General features: G+C 43.8%; 1 protein-coding gene across 4 annotated transcripts; it reads right to left on the bottom strand.

The window, feature by feature from the left end:
* Nucleotides 1-337: 337 nt before the first annotated feature.
* On the bottom strand, nt 338-17,105 carry LOC139342133 (coiled-coil domain-containing protein 9B). 4 transcript variants are annotated; one of them, XM_070979066.1, is made up of 14 exons: nt 16,887-17,105; nt 14,125-14,232; nt 13,865-13,969; nt 13,544-13,699; nt 12,111-12,260; nt 9,712-9,771; nt 7,782-7,960; nt 6,506-6,555; nt 6,327-6,377; nt 5,943-6,039; nt 4,860-4,893; nt 4,238-4,763; nt 3,792-3,874; nt 338-3,448 (listed from the first exon to the last, which is right to left on the bottom strand). In XM_070979066.1, exons 1-14 carry the CDS (start codon nt 16,896-16,898, stop codon nt 3,422-3,424), a joined length of 1,638 nt encoding a protein of 545 aa, XP_070835167.1. In that variant the 5' UTR covers nt 16,899-17,105; the 3' UTR covers nt 338-3,421. The 4 variants fall into 4 exon arrangements, with proteins under 4 accessions (XP_070835167.1, XP_070835165.1, XP_070835166.1 ...); XM_070979064.1 differs by lacking the exon at nt 338-3,448 and having other exon boundaries at nt 3,630-3,874; nt 16,887-17,044; XM_070979065.1 differs by lacking the exons at nt 338-3,448; nt 16,887-17,105 and adding an exon at nt 16,312-16,431 and having other exon boundaries at nt 3,630-3,874.
* Nucleotides 17,106-17,651: the final 546 nt, after the last annotated feature.

The following is a 17,651-nucleotide window of genomic DNA, read 5'->3' as shown; positions in this document are numbered from 1 at the left end:
AGCACCTGTGGGAGGTCCCACCTGTAGAGCTGAGAGAGAGCCGTTTCCAATGCGACATCCCTGCAGGGAGCTCATCTGAAATTAATCAAATCCAACATGAGGGCAGACTCAGTGGACCGAGGTGCTCTACATTTCTGTCACATCTGCCCTTTTTCTCTCTGACACTCACTGCAATGGCCTTGGGTTTTGTTTTGTTTGTTTTTTTGTTTTTTTTGGCGAACTCTCCACAGACAGGACTCATACATATCATCATTACGTTATCACAGGTGCATCAGTCAGTGGCATGTGAGAGAGAGAGAAGCTAAGAGCTTAACAAAACAACTGGCAGTCATGATTTGAGTTTGAAATACAGAAAAACTTTATTGGTGCTCTGTATGCCTCCTTCCAAAGTGTTCTACAGTGAATGAAGCCATGTTGCACACATTTAAATTAGCGTGAACACTCTGAATGGTAAAAAGCTGGGATCACACTTTGACACAGGCGCTCATTCGCAGGCACTCACATTTATTCCTTATTTACGAGTGTATGTGAACACATGGAGGGCCGCAGTGGACGCCCAGGTAGAGCAAGACAATTGAACCACCTCTTAAATTTGACATTTAAGCAAGGTGACAGTGCAGATGTCCAATGACTAAATGACCAAGTGCTAAACAAGGACAAACTGCTCTATTGTTGTCCTAAATTTACTAAATTGAATCCCACAGGGAATTTTAAATACTTCAGAGGTAATGTGTACCACCTGCTTTCCAAACAGGTGTTTCCTTTACCATCTATTCGAACTCCACTTATAATACAGAATAAGGCCCCTATTCAAAACCAGCACGTTTTCTCTCTTGGAGGCTGGACTGGCCTCACACCTTGTGACTCACCTCTTGTTTTTCCCAGTGTGCTTCTACTAGATTCCTGATGATTTGTATTTTATGTAACCACAGCTGAAGCTGACAGGGCCCTGCAGCTCAGAGCCCATCCACTGTGTTCTCTACTTAAGGTTACATAACTGTTTACTATACTGTAGCGTTGACGAAAGCCAAAAACGTCTTTGAGGACAGAGTTCTTGCGAGGCTCCTTATTATACCGTAGTTGCCACTTGATACCAAAAAATAAAATAGACTGGCAATAAATAAAAACAAATCCATACGTCACAGAGGAAAAAACTGCTACTATAATGCATGTAGACATTGTTTGAACACCGCTTTAGAAATCATCCTAGCTGACATTCTGCTGTCCAAATGAAGAGACAGATAAATAAAATCAATACCGACGCTGCACTTAGCACAGCACGTTGAACACTACTGTATGTTATGATACAAAGCATGACATAAAGGTACACCTTCAGTATTTGAAGAAGCCAATATGCAAGGCACAACAACTGGCTAAAATCTTAAGGATGAAGCTTTCCAAAAATATTAGTTGTCTTTCATGAATAGAAAAGAGAAAAAGTGACAAAACCATGGCAGCCAAGCATTACAGCTGAATCCCAGAGTTTGGACTGTGGACTAAAGGCTTAACCCTCACAGATCTCAAGTCTGTCAGTCCCAAAAGCCTCAACAAAGAAAAAGGTTGGACTCTTTAACACTGGTACTTTAAAAAAAAGCATGAGCTAACTATTCACAAAAACATTTTAACTCCTAAATTAGTGTTTGATTCATTGTTTAACTTTGTAAAAGTACAGACATACGCGACAACTCCATATTAAGCGCATAGAAACATATAATATTAATAAAGAGGAAGACCAGATAATTGGGATTCAGCTGTAAACCTGTGCCAACACAATAACAATTAAAGGGCAAGTTTTGAGATTTTAGCTCCCCGGTGTCACTGATCACAAGAGTTTTGTTTTGAAACAGCCAATTATGGATTTTGCGATTAACTGACTGTTAGCTTAACATTAAAGGGGCACTACAGTGGTTTAGCTCAGTGCTTGGAGAGACAGACAAACAAAGAACAGTCTAAATCTGTGTAGCAGAGGCTGAAAATTCCTGATTTATTTGTAATGTGGGCTTTTTGTCATAGATATCTGGTCTATGAATTCAGATAACTTTGATGATATCACAAGGGTTATTCTGTTAAACAAAGCTCCTTCAGAGCAGAAGAAGACATGATACAAAGTTATAACAAGCTGAGAAGTACTGAGCATGACGAGTAAACTGAGCCTGAAGCGCAAAATCCACAGTGCCCCTTTAAATGTTCCCCACAACAAAAACATTTGTCAGTCAGCAGTAATATTTTAGAAACGTAACAAGGTCTTGGTCTCAAATGTGCCCTTTAATAATGTATTGACTTTTGATTCGCAAAAGGCCATTGACCGATGCTGGAAGCAGTTAATAAATAATATCTAGTCACAAAGTTTTGAGTGTACAAACACAGACTCTGCTGCAGGTCTGTCACTACTCTATCATCGTATAACACAGACTTCATCTCTTATTAAATACCTCGAAGGCAGATTCAGGCACTAGATAATTTGACTGTGGCTGAAGTTAATTTTCAAGGGCTACCTAAGTGCAAATGATTAGCTAGCCTCCTGATACGTACCTCAGTGTTGGGGGCAACGTGTTACAAAGTAACATGTTAGAGTACACAGATTACTTTTTTGCTGAACTGCAATTCAAGTAATCAGTTATTTAGTTAAGCAGTTACTGTTAAACTTTTGCCCTATTTTGCTGATACTTACTTTTTATGTACTTCAGATGATGCACCTTGTTTCAATGTAGTTGAACAGCAGAGAAAAATATCATGTATGAACTTCTTGATTTTATGTTTACTTGTAATCTAACATAATCCTTAATAAAGAGCTGCAAAGGGGATACTGCATCTGTCATTCCTGTTACTAGCCTGCAGAGTTACAGACTATAGGCTTGGCTACGCAATGACAGAGTCAATACATTCAAAGATGGACGTGCAGGAGGCTATGCACCCCCTGGACTATATAAGGAATCCTTGGCAATGTAAAAGTACTCTAATGAGCTACTTTCCTCAGGAGGTAATGCTGAAATGTAACAAATGACTTTTTAATGGCAGTAATCTTGTAATGTAACAAGTTACTTTTCAAGGTAACGTTACCCAACACTGGCGTACCTCGACATTTTCCATACAAATGTAAACATTCAATGATATTGCACACAAGCCGCATACTAACATACTGAATAATGTGTCAGTACACATGCTTTTATACTCATAAAGTGCTTGGATGTAAAAATATTTGAGCAGGGAAAAATGTTCACCATTCCTACGTCAAATCTGAGATATTTGAAAACTTCCACAGGTTGGACACGCCACAGCAAAATGAAACCATGGTTTTGTGTGTAAGCCATAAACAGGGCGTCTCAAATGAGCTACTTGAAGCAAAACGATGCATCCAAATACAAAGAGGCTCGGCTCTGCGTTTCTGTCATTTGGTTTCAGTATTTACATCCTGAAAATGTCAAACGATCTTCCCGTGCTCTCTTGCCTGAAAAAAGACAAAAATAAACACAAACGTATCAGTTACAACTGATTTCTTTTTCATAATTCACATGGTCAGTTTATGTATTTTTGGGCCACTGCTTCTCTTTTGTTACATCTTATCGTGTTATTTCAGCGGTGGATGAGATGGAGAGGCTATTTCTCCTGCACCACAAGAGGCCTGGTGAATACACTTAAACCAAAATTGGATAACACACTGCTGCAGCACAGATACACTGCCTGTCTCCCTCTCTTCATCCATTTAACTCATCATCCATTTGCACTTCCTCCATCAGTCCATTTACACATCTATTGATTCTCCCATCCCTCTTCCTGTCTCTCACACTGACCTTGTCACTGCTGGTAGAGTGTGTTGGGTGTGTTTCTCCTGACTCCAGGCTCAGGACAGACAGACCGGAGTCTATTAGTTCCTCTTTGAAAAGAAAACCAACGTTAGCTTAGTTATACACTATGGAGGCCCATGTCTGCCAATGTGGTGAAAAAAAGATCCTTTCATAATGAGAAACCTGCAGAATAATGATTTCATATCTCAAAATCATGACTAAGTTTAATTTTGAGACACTAAGCCATTATTTTGGGTGAGTTTCTCACTATTTTGAGATACTAAGTAATTATCTTAAGCTACTACGTCATTATTTTGAGATACCACGTCATTATTTTAAGTCTCTCATGATGACTTACACGATCTTTTTTCATGACATTGGTGTAAAATGGGCTTCTGTGTTACACAATCCTAATGTACTGCCACAGAAAGTCAGGATAAGCTATTGCATACCTGTGTTTGTGTTGCTGATGCTGCACTTGGCAAGCTCTACAGGCTGGACAGAGCTCTCCTCTAAAGAGGCACAGGCTTTTTCAGGGGAGGGGGAGATGGGAGCTGAGGGGAGGTTGCTGTCTTTTCTAGTACATTCAGTTTCCGATGCCTGCTGCTGGGCAACAGGATGTACAGACGGACCACCCCCCTGATCCTGAGGCCTACCATCATCCTGCGTGGCACTTTCAAGAGGCTGCTGTGGCTCTTGTTTTTTTTTAGGTGAGGAAGCTTTTAAGGAGCTCAGACTTCTCGATTCTGAGCTGCCAGAGTCCTGAGAGCCTGTGGCTTGCCTTGTGTGAGCCCCCTGCACAAGTTCCTCTGAGAAGCGAACTTTCTTCTCTAAACCTCGAGGGGATGAGGCCTCGGATTTACTCAGTGAATCCGGGCTGGGCGACAGCTTCGTTTTTGAGTCTCTCTGATCCTCTACCTCAGGATCTGTGAGGGCGTCAAGTTCCTCCAAGAATTCCTCTAATGTTGTGTCAGACGTCTAGAGGACGAGATGAGCACAACAAGGTGTTTCTGCTTCTTTAGTGCCATTTATCAAACAATTCAGATTTACACTCGCACAAGTTTGAAGTCTCACCTGTTGGTTCTCCCCTTCTTCATTTGCCTGCCATCTGAAAAATAAAGGGGGGTTTATCAAAGGCTATTCTGTGACAATGCAGAGATAGTGGGCTGTGTATCTTCCATTATTCTGTCAACATCACAATATGCAAGAGCAAACTCTATAGTAAAGAAATAGTTTGACCAAAGCTAACTGGAGCCAAGCTAATACAAAGGAATAAATCTAAAATGTGCACTTATTCACTTTCTTGCTGAGAGTTAGATGTCAAGATTGACAAAGCAAAGATAAAGTTCACTGTTTTACACAATATGTCCCATTTGTTAAATGCATACAAAAAACAGAGAGGAAAGGAGTCACTGTGCATGATCAGGAAATAGTTCCACACATGACCATGTTCAAAAAAACACCTTTTTGTCATTTTTACACTTCCATAGTGATTAAATAGGTGAGATATGATGTGCTAACTAGTGAGCTTTAGAGGTGCTGGCAGGTGGATTTTGTTACGTTTGGGTTCGCTTTGGTTTCAGCTGCTGTAGTCTTAATTGGCTGCCCCTCAGTACTGTCGAGTCTATTGCTGGCTGTGATACCAGCACAGCCTGAAAACAACGCTCAAGACACTGCTTTTTGCACTGTCCCTTGGCCATCATCTATTTCCATCACTGAGACACACATAGAGAGAAGATCATCTGCTTCGTTACACTTTCACACTGAAAGGCAACACTGCCTCACTTCCAGTTCTGTGGCTTTGTGGCTTTTTGAGATTATGAGCAATGCTTGTGTAACACAGCCTGAAAGCCTCCACAGCAACCAGCACAGTAGCTTGTTTCAAAACAGCTGGGGGAGAAAGGAATTAATGTGGGGAGGCGGGAATGAGGCCTTTTGGGTTATTTAGTCAGCCGCCACAACTTCTAAATCCTCCATGATGTCCAAGGGAATTTGTACATTAGGGCACAGTGCAAGAAAACAACATAAATTCTAACTTTCACTTTGTGTGTTTCACTTAAAGTATGTTTTCTCGCAGCGCTCAATTGAGGCTGTGGTGAGAGACGGTCAGATGAAGGCTGTGTGCGTGGCGCTAATGCAGATGATACTGTTACTGACCTCCTGGCTCTCCCCGTCAGACGATCTATGCCTTTTGCTTTACTGCTCATCACGAGCACGTTTTTAGCTCCCTTGTCTTTTCCTCGCTTCTCATAACCTAGGACAGAAGAAGTCACAGTTAAAAGAAAGATTAGATAAAAAGCCACGAGACAACCAATCGGGCATGTGTAATTGCTTCCTCCCTACGTGAATTATGTCCCACACAAATATCCTGTTTCAACATGAAAAATATTTAATTATTTAATTTTAGTGGCAAGACACTCTGAGAACGCTGTTTCACTGAGACTTCAGGGAAAAAAAATCACAAATCTCTGCTTTTCTGATGCTATATGATGATTTTAAGGCAGTAAGCTAATAAATAAATAATATTCAAGTGTGGAATACCTCTTGAATCAGTGCCTGCCCTGGATTGTCCTCTTCTAGCATTTCGTCCACCTGGAAAAAAAACGATTAAACAATGGAGGAAAAGAGAATGATGACACTGAAACACATGTTATCATCACATTTTGCTGTGAAAGGTCTTATTCCTCACGTCCTCGGTTTGGACTCTGCGAATGTCTCACCTCGGCTGGAAGGCCCCCAGTCTCTGTCGGGGAGGGATTTATCTGAAAACCTTAAAACAGAGATTCAGTTTAGACAGAAACACAAAGTAATGCAGGTCTTGGTCATGTCTAAAAATAATCTTTTGTTCAGGTGACATAACAGCCCATCTCCACCCCCATCAACAGGCTCTTCTGACATTTCAGTATCATCACTGTTCATTTATTATGGGCCTAAATTTTTTTTACAGATTTTTACAGAATCAGTGAGGTTTTGCTCCATGAGTCACGCCCTTGCATTTCACATGCAGTGAGGCCATCTAAACTGTTGAATCAGAAACACATTTCCTCTTCTATTCTTTCCCAAGGGCCTTGTTTAAGCCTCACCAAATAAGGCAAGGCATTCCATCCCTTATCCCAAGCTTAAAATAGCCGCTCCTCCCTTGTCTCTTTACATTTTGATGCTCCCTTAAACAGCACATTAATTTACTCTGCAGCGCTCTTTGTACTATGGCGTGGTTTGTTTGAAATGGAGCAAACACTTGAAACAAACAGGGAAGCTGTGATCAAGCTGAGCCTTCAAAATGTGAGAACACACAAAGCTAAAGTAAAATACCATTACATACTGTTTGTGCAATGACACAATTTGACTGAAACGTAATTATTTGGTTATGCACTCATTTAGCAACATCCTGTGACTTGATGCTGTTTAGCCTTGTGATGATGTGGTTGGACAAGTAATCCAGATAGCTCTGCTAATGGATTCTTCCACTGCAATAATCTAACCAGAAAAAACAGGCTGTTCTTCAAGGTTAGTTTGTCCCTTATCTACAGCTGCACTAAAAATGAATGAAGCTTTTCACTGACTTCAGAAATGAAAGAGGAGAGAAGCAGTTAGGATTGTTAACTGTTAGCTAGGCAGGGGATTAGCTAGAGATACCACTCTGATCTTTGTCAGTTAAATATGAAGCTACAGCCAGAGTTTAGCTTAGAATAAAGACTAATGCTCATTATTTAACAGATCTCTTCATCATTCTGCTTGTTAAATTTGTAAAAAAAAAAAAAAAGAAAAGAAAAAAGAAAACATAAAAAGTACATTTGTGGCCACAAAATGATGGTAGTTCCAGTGTGTAACTCTATTAGCAAAAAACTGAGGGGGAATCATTAGCACTATGCTATTATTATTATTATTATTATTATTATTATTATTATTATTAAAGTGAAAGGAAAATAATGAAGAAGCAACTGTAAGAAATCTAAGACATCAGCACATGAAGCGTCTGAGGGCTAGAAGTCTTACATGTTCTCAGTTTTGTCCATGTCCCACGCCCGTCTCCACTGGCCCTTGGCGTTTTTGTGGCGTGCCACTCTCTCCCGATCAATCTGCTCGCGCTCTTTCTTCCACCGCAGATACTCCTCCTGCTCCTCTTTCGATGTGGGGATGTTGAGGTCTGTGCTGGTCTGCGGGCCTTCAGGCTCCTTCGCAGACACAAAACAGTTCAGTGTATTTTAGTGCAGAAAAGGAAGCTGCTGCATGTAGATTTATATCATGGCGCTGTCCACGCATCATTAATGAAAAGTGGGCATTGAAACATGACCGAATTAAACAGCTGCACGACTCAGATTATAATACATCTGAAGCGTCACACAATAATCAGAGCAGTGAAGGGAACAAGCTTAACAACAGCCTCACATTAAGCATGGGTGGTCATAAACAAGAGCAGCTTCTCATCTCTAAACAATTATTGAATAGCTACAGGGCAACACACAGATCCATGGAGTTCAAACAAAGAGACAAAGACGGACATGTCTGGCACGTTCCACATTACTGTAAATGCCTTTTGCTGCCTCACTGTAAATATTAATGATGGCCTCTGGTTGGTCATTCATTCCAGTCAGCTCCTATTTGATTTCAAACAGCTTCTGGTTTCTCTGCAGTGACAACTGCAAGGCAACACCATCAAGTTCTTTGAGACAATATTCCAGGGAAAGTACAGAATAATAAGAAACGCAATTAGGTCTGCTTCCTCCATTCCCCTCTTAACCTCGTTATTGATTACTGTGATGAGAGCAGGAAGCATTGCTCACTACTGTAATACTAAACTGAGATCTGATGCAAGCTCTTTAACACATCAAAGGGGACAGAGACTGTGTGCTCTTGTTACAAAGTGCTGGAGCGAACAAGGACTGCAAACGCTGCTGTGCTCCAGGGGAAATCAAGTAACAGACAATCTCGGAGAGAAAGTGCTCATCTGTGTTTGGTTTTTTATGCAGCAGGAGGGAGATGATGTCGCTGTCTTGAGAAAAATAAAAACTGTGTGATCTCTGAGTAAAAGGGAAACAAACGTACATGCTGCTCTGCACGTTATGTCAGACAGAGGCAAAAACAGCCGGTAAGAAACCATGAAGGGTGATGTTTTCCCCGCAGGTGTGGACCAATCACAGCCAAGTAAACATGTTGCCTTCCTGTGTGCAGTTATCGGAGACCATGGCATCTGTGCTCATCCCTCTGTTTTCCATCTCCTCTCACTCCCTCTCCTCTGGTCCCCTGGAGGACACCGGGGCCACAAGGGAGGGCGCTTCTTGCATGTTCCAGCAGGCCATGTTCTGCTGTCACTCCAGCCGCCCCACTAATTAGCACTTTTCAATTTCTCACCTCCATGAGGCCTCGCAGGGTGGTTGTCAGGAGCCAAGGTAGATGGGGCGGACGGGTCTAGCCAATGCTGAGAGAGAGCAGGACTACAGAGCGGCATGAACAGTATCACTTGTCATGTGGCGTATTCAGCGGGCCTTTGAAGCCTGTCCTCCAAGCCTCCCCAGTTAGCCTGTTTATCGCACGCCTGATCTGCGAGACAGCTCTGAGCTACTCCAGCAACGTTAACACGTGAGCCAGCGGGAGGCAGATGGGGACAAGTGCTTGAAAAGGGGGAAGGGGTGTGCGTGGCAACGTGCTGTGCCTCTCTGCATGTGAATGTTTGTGATGACGGTTTAGGGCACATTTGCATTTCTCTGTATCTTTTGTGTGCTCATGCGGAGGTGCCGTCATACGGAAACCATGTTTGACACGGCAATTGTCATTCCAGTGAATCGTGGATCATTGTGAGCCTGAGATAAAACCCTTAAGCTCATGAGTTTTCTCAGATCCCAAGAAGGACACGTTTTCGAGATCACAATGTCATTATGTGTGTTGATATGTTACGGGCGTTTAGGTAGGTGTGTGGATGTGGTACCTGGCATTGCTCTGAAAGCCTGTGATGCTCCTCAGTGCGCTTTTGCCCTTGTTTAACCTCCTGTCAGAGAGGAGAGACAAGAAATAAAGGGAAGATGAGCATAACAACAATAAGGATGACACAGCAACTTGTTGCCAGCCAATTAAACACGGTTGTAAAGAGTCACATCACCGCTGCCGTTGACAGTAAAAGGAAATCAAGCGAGGGCCCAGACATTAAGATTAAGAGGCCTGCACTGCCCCCAAGTGGATTTATGGTGCCACAGACCAAACTGGCACCTGGGGTTCAGTTTTAAACATGTGCTCTGCAATGAGGTCATCAGAGCAGAGTGCAGTCTGCAGGTGGTTGAACTTCAGTGGTTTGGAAAATGACAGTCATCTTGCTGCAGGTAGAGAATCATGTGAATTTTGGCTCTCGTGTATTTCTGACAGCAAAGATGTGCTCTGGCGAACACAGTGGATGAGTCATGTTGCCATTAAAAGCAACACTTGCATGAACAGCTGAGGGGGGAATAGACAATGAATGCTGGACAGAGTGGTCTAGTGCACCGACAGACAATGACACCCACATACACACTCGTGCGCACTCCTCTCCTACCCGGTCTGGCTTATACACAAACACAAAAGACGCCTGACTACCTAGTTCCTTTACTTCTTTCTTCTCTCACTCCTTCTTCCTCTCCCTCTCTGACCCTTTGCCGGCACCTCGCCAGGCCCATCTCTTTGGCAGCATAATGAGCCGTTTCAGCGTGAGAAGGCAGTCGAATGTTAATTAGATCAAATCGGCCCTTTCAGGGTGGTGGGAATGGAGAAACAATCGTGCCAGAGGAGAGCAGACCACTTAAGATTGCAGAGAGCAGAAATGGAGGCCGGAAACAGATGGTGGGCTCCAAGGAGTATCTCCCCTTCTATCTGCTTTTTCCCCCTCACTCTACATTTCCTTTCTCCTGTCTACCTCTCTCTCATGAGTGTGAACTGACAGCCTAGTCATGGAACAGTTCCAGGCATTACAATCTGCCGAAGACGCTGCCAAATAGCCACACCCCTCTCAGAGAGTCATTATTTATTTCCAGGGTTTCCAACACACACTCACAAGAAAAATATTTCAAAGGCAGGGCAAAAGCATAGCAATGCGCACGTTACTGTGGCTCATTTCAGCACAAATATTTTCCTAACACTTGCCAGATAGATCAATGACATTTTCTGCACCCATCAACACCTTTTCACAGAGTTTTCCCCGTCGCGCTCATAAACCATGTTAAATGATGCTGGTTGTGTAAACATCGACCACATGGAAACCAGGTCTCTGGGATTCACAGATGACTGGTGCACTGGAGCGCTGGCCACTGTTCAAGTGCTGATTCAGTCAACATGATAAATAAAGGGGGACCGACCAACCGGGCCAGAAATAAAGGCAAGAGGACAGCCTGTTCAGCCCGTAGATTTAGTGCACATTAGCTCAGACGGGCCAGTGAGCAGCCCTCCGCCTATCAGCCAATCAGGGGCAGATACATGTACATGTATGAGGAAAGAGGTTCCGCTGGCTTTGCGTCCAGAGACCACTTCAACAAACAGTGTCTGTGTTTACACTGGTGAGGATCAGCTGTCTGTGCAGTGCATCAAATTATTGATTGAGCAGCTTGTGTGCGTGCGTGTGTGTGGATGTATGTGTGTGTGTGTGTGTGTGTGTGTGTGTGTGTGTGTGTGTGTGTGTGTGTGTGTGTGTGTGTGTGTGTGTGTGTGTGTCAGGCTTCAGACTGAGGCAGAGCAGCTGTTTCAGAGTTTCTGCATACCCGGGGGGCCTAAGGTCACTGTCAGTGTGGCATTTCACAGCCCAGCCGGGGGTACTGCATGTGCACATGTGCCTTCGCCTATCTGCATTCGGCATTTGATCTGAGACCTGCAGTGTATTGTAAAGCTACTGATGTTAAACATAGTATCTCCGACCTCATACTATTGCTAAGGTCTTTTGTTGGGATCACCAACTATCTTTCATGGTCAGAGAGGGATTTTTCTTCGCCTAAATGCTCCTCAGAGGGAGAAGATAAAATAAGTACCCATAAGGCCAGGGTCAAAAAAAAAAAAAGAAATAGCCATCCAGGCCTTTCGAACATTCTCCATTTGTTAAGATATGGTACCGCGATGCCTCTTCTCCACCACCAGCTCTATTAGCGGCTCCCCTCCGTTAATCCCACACCAGCCAGTCCACCTCCTGTCCACGAACCATTGTGCTCTATCCATTGTGGATGGGTGTGTCCAGCCGACATGTCTGACATCTATGTAAAACACGTCAGTGCCGCATGAGAGAATGAACAAAGGGGGGTGTGAGCGTGGAAGCAGACTTGAGGGTGAATGCTGAAGCGTATGATCACTGGAGTGTTCAGAGTGTCTGATTCAGACCTGCGTTGCTGCATCTCTCTTGGTCATGTGAGGTGGCTGCTTCCCCCTCCCCGCTGACTCCAAGCGCTTCGTCTGACCGTCATCTGTAGGGCTCTTGATGTCAGCAGGGCCCGGCCTCTTCTCTGGCCTCTCACTCACCACCCTCTTACCCTGAAGAGACAGTTACTCAAATTAGAGTATCATAACTGTGGCGATGTGCAATGTCATATAAGAGTGCCGGTCCTTATCGTGTCCAAGTCGTACACAAGAATAATGAACCTGAGGGAACAAACTACTTTGTAATACAAAATTTTTACAGATACAGTATTCATGTGCACAAATCAAAACATTTACCCCTGACCCCAGCTGGCCTCTATACAGGCCATTTTTTAGCCATGCCAGCAGCATGTCTCCTTGGACAGTTACGTCAGTTGGCCCACTTCAGTCCACCAGAATCAAATGTCTCAACAACTTTTGGATGCCCTGCCATGAAATGCGATACAGATATCAATGGTAGCCAGAAAATATATCCTTGATGACATTGGCGATCCTCAGACTTCTCTTCTAGTGCCACCAGCAAGTTGATATTCCAAAATTTCAATTAGTCCAATACCAAATACCTGCTGACAATCCCATCTGCCTCAGCTGTACCTCAAGATGTCGAACATGTAAACGTTACTTGCTAAACAGGCCTATTTCAGCATTGCTATTGTGAGCATGTTAGCATGCTAATGTTAGCATTTTGCTCAAAGCACTGCAGTAGTTCTCAAAGCTGCTAGTGTGGCAGTATACTCTCTTGTTGATGACTCTCACAGCTTGGTTGAGCAGGTAACGGGCATATTTAGCCTATTTTATAAACTACACCACGAATATACAGATTCATTAGGAAGTTGTGGTACCAAGTGACAGTAAACAGGCTTTGAGTGCTGACCCAATTCAAACACAAAAGAGTCACTAAATTAAAAACCAGAAACATTATAAAATAATGAAATAAAAAAAAGTAAATGTCCTGGAAATAAAGCACATGCTGAGCAGCAGATATACCTACAGCAATCTCACCAGTAAAAGCTCTGACTTTGATAAATATACAGGTCTTGTAAATAGTTCATATTATATAATGCTCAGAATATTTTCAATTCAGTCTCCTCAAGTGTTGTCTGACACGACCGAGCTGTGCAGTGATTGACTGCGTTCGACTCTTACAGAGGAATTCTTTTACATATGCAAAATGCTGCATATCCATCATTCTTAAGTGCTCCTGCTTTCTTTATCAAGTCGTGATACTTTGGCTGACTGCTTATTACATTGCTTTCAGCTCGGGGCACTTACTGATTTGAATGAGGGATTGCTGTTGTTTTACTGTTTCATTTATTACAGTTAAACTACAGGGGCTCTGGGGTCTCCTATATTTTCCCTCACTCTTTGAGTGGAAACTGGCGCTGCAGTGTATTTACCTTTTTGCCAGCCATAGTGACCATTAGCTGCTTCCTGTGACCTCGGCCAGCACCTTGCGGTGGGCCTTCTTCCCCCCAGTCGGGCCCGGCATCAGGCTGACCTTTTCCAGCTGGTGATCCACCGCTAAAAGGCTTCGTCACCACCACGCGATTATCCTGCTCACCAAAGACAAGAACATCTCATAAATATTCAGAGTTTAGTTTGAAACATCTTTTCCTCAGAAACAAATTGGGACTATGTGCTGTCAGTAACAATGGCAGTGCTTTGTGGAATTAGTATTATTACAGTCCTTAATCCATCGCCTCATGCTGAAAACTCACACTGGTGGACTTGCTGATTGTGATGGTAAGATCATCAGCTTTGCCCTTACGGCTCTGCAGCGCCATTCCTTCCTCTTCTGCCCGTTTCCTGTCCTCCTCCACCTCCTAAATGCAACTCAACGAAGACAACAAACTAATCAGGAAGTCTGAAAGCACTGCAGGCTTTCACAGAAAAGAAACATGTCCCAGACTTGTATTTCTACACCTGATGATGACCACTGAGAGTTTGGACTTCTCTGCCTGCGAGCACTTGTCCTTACCTTGTACCTCTTCATGAGCACTTCATTCTTCCTGCGGAGAGCCTCGATCTTCTTGTCCAGCTCCACGTCTCTCTCATGATCCCTCTTGGGCATCATGTCACTGGAGGTCTGGAAAGAGACACATCAGATCATTGTTACAGTAAAAAGTACCCTCTCATTTCAAACTTACTGCATGTGCTGCAACAGCACACAACACGAACACACCCTCACACCTGCCACAGATGGAGCATTCATTACGAAGCTCAGTTACACAGGAAGAATGCATATGCAGAGCATCTGAAACATCCCAGTGTGGTCAGCATGCCTCCTCACACTACAAGAGGCACCAAAAACTAGGCATGTGTTAACGATTCCTTTCAAGAGAATCTCTCCTTAACCTGCCGTACCCTCTGCAAACATGTGCAAGAGAGCTGCTGAGTTAGAAGGAATGTGCATAAATATTCAAAATAAGCAATGAGGTATAATAATGATGAGGTATCAACCATGTCCAACACAGAGATCTCATTTCCTTTAGCCTGCAGTAACTTAATGTCCCCTCTCCAGTCTGGCCTGTGTCGTCTTAGGTTGGTGCAGTGGGATATGTGAGTGGAGAGAGCGTGGTTCCTTTATCTGGCTGTAGTGCAAGCTAAAGGGAACACGTCTCAGAAGACTGGTGAATGATCAAGTCCTCACTGCAGCATGGTTAAGACAGAGGATGCTACCTTCTTTAAAGAGCAAGATCACGTCATACATGTCATGAGGACATGCCACAGATGCCAAGAAAGAAGAAGCTGCAATACAAGCACTATGCTGTTTTAAGGAATAGTGAGACATTTGGAGAGTACAATTACTCACTGTCTTGGCGAGAGTTAGGTGAGAAGACTGATGGAAAGCTCATGTCAGTAGGTAAATATGAAGCAACAGCTAGCAGCCGGTTAGCTTAGATTAGCATGCAGGCATAACTTCCTGGAGTCTTGTCATCAGTGTGAAGTCTGAAGGCAGCAGAAACATTACCACATACAAAAACCTTACCTTTGATTATAGATGGATTTTGTTACCTTCGCACAGGGCACAGCTAGCTGTTTCCTGTTTCCAGTTTTTGTGTTAAGCTAAGCTAACCAGCTGCTGCCTGTAGCTTCATATTTAAGATATAGCCATGAGAGTGGTCATGACCTGATCATCTCACTAATGACTGTGTTTCCCAAAATGTTGAACTATTCCTTTAAACCGCTGACATGAGGTGCCAGCATGAGGACTGGTCACAAGGCAGCTCCTGCCTCACATAAAACATGCCCTCGGTAATGAGACCAAAGAGGAAAAAATGATTCTATTTTCAAGTGAACTGCTCACTTGAGCTCAGCTTTTAGTTTATGCTTGAAGTTTTAATATAAATAAATCCGTGGGATGTGTAACAGAAAGCGATGTGACAGACAAACAAAAGTCTGAAACTTTCATCCCTGTGTCTGCAGTTTGCCAATTGCCAGCCAGCACCTGGAGGATGTTCTTCTCTTCTCTTCACATCATCACAAATACTGCATTCAGCACAAAAACAACAATACTCAATGAACAACAATCATTGTCGAATATGGAGCTCTCTGCTCAATCGGCTGAAGTGTTTCCCTCTTTGAATCAATGCTGGCATCATCTCTTGTTATTAACAGCCGAGGAGAGGTGACAACAACGCCGTTAAATAGAAAAGTCGCCACTGCTGCTTGTTGAAAGTGTGAAAAAACATAATTCATTTTGAAGTCCACCGTTCTCCGCACTCTGTGTAAATCATTCAGACGGGTCAAATCGTCTTGACAGAGACAGGAAGTAGAGGTGCCAAAGTGAGTCAGTCATCCTCTACTGTTGCCCCAGTGACAACAAGAGAGTCAAGGCTGCTTATATGTGATATTGCAAGCACAGAATGATGACTCATGGCTAGCAAGCGCACAAAGACCATCACATAGGGGCTGCAAGAAATTCTTTGGTGCTTTTTCCATCGCCGCCACTGTTAAGCCTGCAAAGACTAGTCGCCGCTGAGATGTTGTTGAACAGTGTGAGTTCGACAACTACATTCAAATGTAATCGTGAGAGACATTGGGCCACATTTAAATGTAAGGTGTCAGCACAGACTTTTATCAAAATAACACAATCGTCACATCCTGAAGGCAACTGTGTGGAACCTACGAAGACACGGTGAGCATGAGAAAAGTTGTAACTCACTCAGAGAGGCAGCAGGCTGGAAAGTGGCTACCTCACAGCTTCTAGTTGTCAGGGTATCCAAACACAACAGACCGTGAGGACATACCACCAAGAATAGGCGCAATGAAGAGACACGCTGCCGATTCCGAATCACAGCAAGGCCAATGGCGGAGACTGAAGTGAACGCTGGCCTCCACAAACCAGACTGGGGGGGACAGTACCCCTCTGGGCTCGTCCTGGCCAGCTCTGTGATTGTGTAGCGGCAAGGCTAATGTGCACACATGCACACACAACCACAAAACACACAGAGACGTTGTGGGTCTGCCAGCGGACGGCACCCATGCCCGGACAGCCAGGCAGAGGGGAGGAGGGGGCCCTGCAGAGAGAAAGCTGCCAAGGCTTCCTCCCTACCCAGCGTTCCAGCCACCTACAGGAGCCACAACAGCCAGAGACACAACTGAAACGCAGCATGCAGCCACAGCTAAATCTGCGACAGAGCAGCAGAGGAAGGGGGGAACCTGATAGCAGAGAGCGAGAGAGAGAGACGGAGAGTGTGCGATGAGAAGAGAGCGGGGAAGGAGAGAGAAGGCACTCACGGGTCTTTCCATGTCAGCGGTGAGAGCTGGGCTGGGTCCAGGCGCGAGGCAGCCGAGGCGGCGGAGAAGGCTGCTTGGAGTCGACGATCATGCCTCGATTACAATGAGCTAAGTTGGGCAAGCAGCCAAGACGTCTAACAAACGCACAGAGCTCCCCTGTTAACGGATTTCACAGCACCCATCCGCTTGTCCTCTCCCTCTCTCCCTCTCTCTCTCTCCAACCCTCCCACCCTCCTGCACATATGCTCTCTCGCTCACTCTCGCCCTCTCTAAAGCACTTGCTCTTTCCCCTCCTCACTTATCCTCTGCTCAAAGCATGCTAGTTAAATCCTGTCACCCTCCCCACATACGCACACTCTGAATTTGAAAGTAAATCATCGCCATTGCTTAATTGATGTTATGTTGTTGTTTCTTCTGTGTATGTGTGTCATCATATGCTTGGCAACCAAAGCAAATCTACACTATTATACTTTCTTTTCCTTTTTCATATACAATGCTGGATTGGTAATATGATTATAGTTTTATAATATCCTCTTGGGTATATAAGGCAAATGGGTCTTTCTTTGTGCTGGTAATTTGTGCTAAATGAAGGTTTTTGAACTAAAAATATGTTGAAAAGAGATGCCTGTCTCTGTTTTTGATGAGAATTTTTGTGAAATTTAATTATGTAGAATATGTTTTCTGTGTGGCTGCTTTCAGATTTCTTTTACGTTATATCCTTGTGTCCCAACCTATCGAGATGGGAGAAGAGGAAGAAAGAAAATC

The sequence above is a fragment of the Chaetodon trifascialis genome, chromosome 14 (assembly GCF_039877785.1).
Source record: "Chaetodon trifascialis isolate fChaTrf1 chromosome 14, fChaTrf1.hap1, whole genome shotgun sequence".
Classification (NCBI taxonomy): domain Eukaryota; kingdom Metazoa; phylum Chordata; class Actinopteri; order Chaetodontiformes; family Chaetodontidae; genus Chaetodon; species Chaetodon trifascialis.
This window is presented reverse-complemented; position numbering and strand designations above follow the sequence as displayed.

Coding starts and splice junctions, on each gene's coding strand:
- LOC139342133 (XM_070979064.1), bottom strand. Junction 7,961..9,711: donor GGCTTTCAGAGCAATGCCAG/GTACCACATCCA, acceptor GTGTCTGCGAAG/GAGCCTGAAGGCCCGCAGAC. Junction 4,894..5,942: donor CTGACGGGGAGAGCCAGGAG/GTCAGTAACAGT, acceptor TTTATTTTTCAG/ATGGCAGGCAAATGAAGAAG.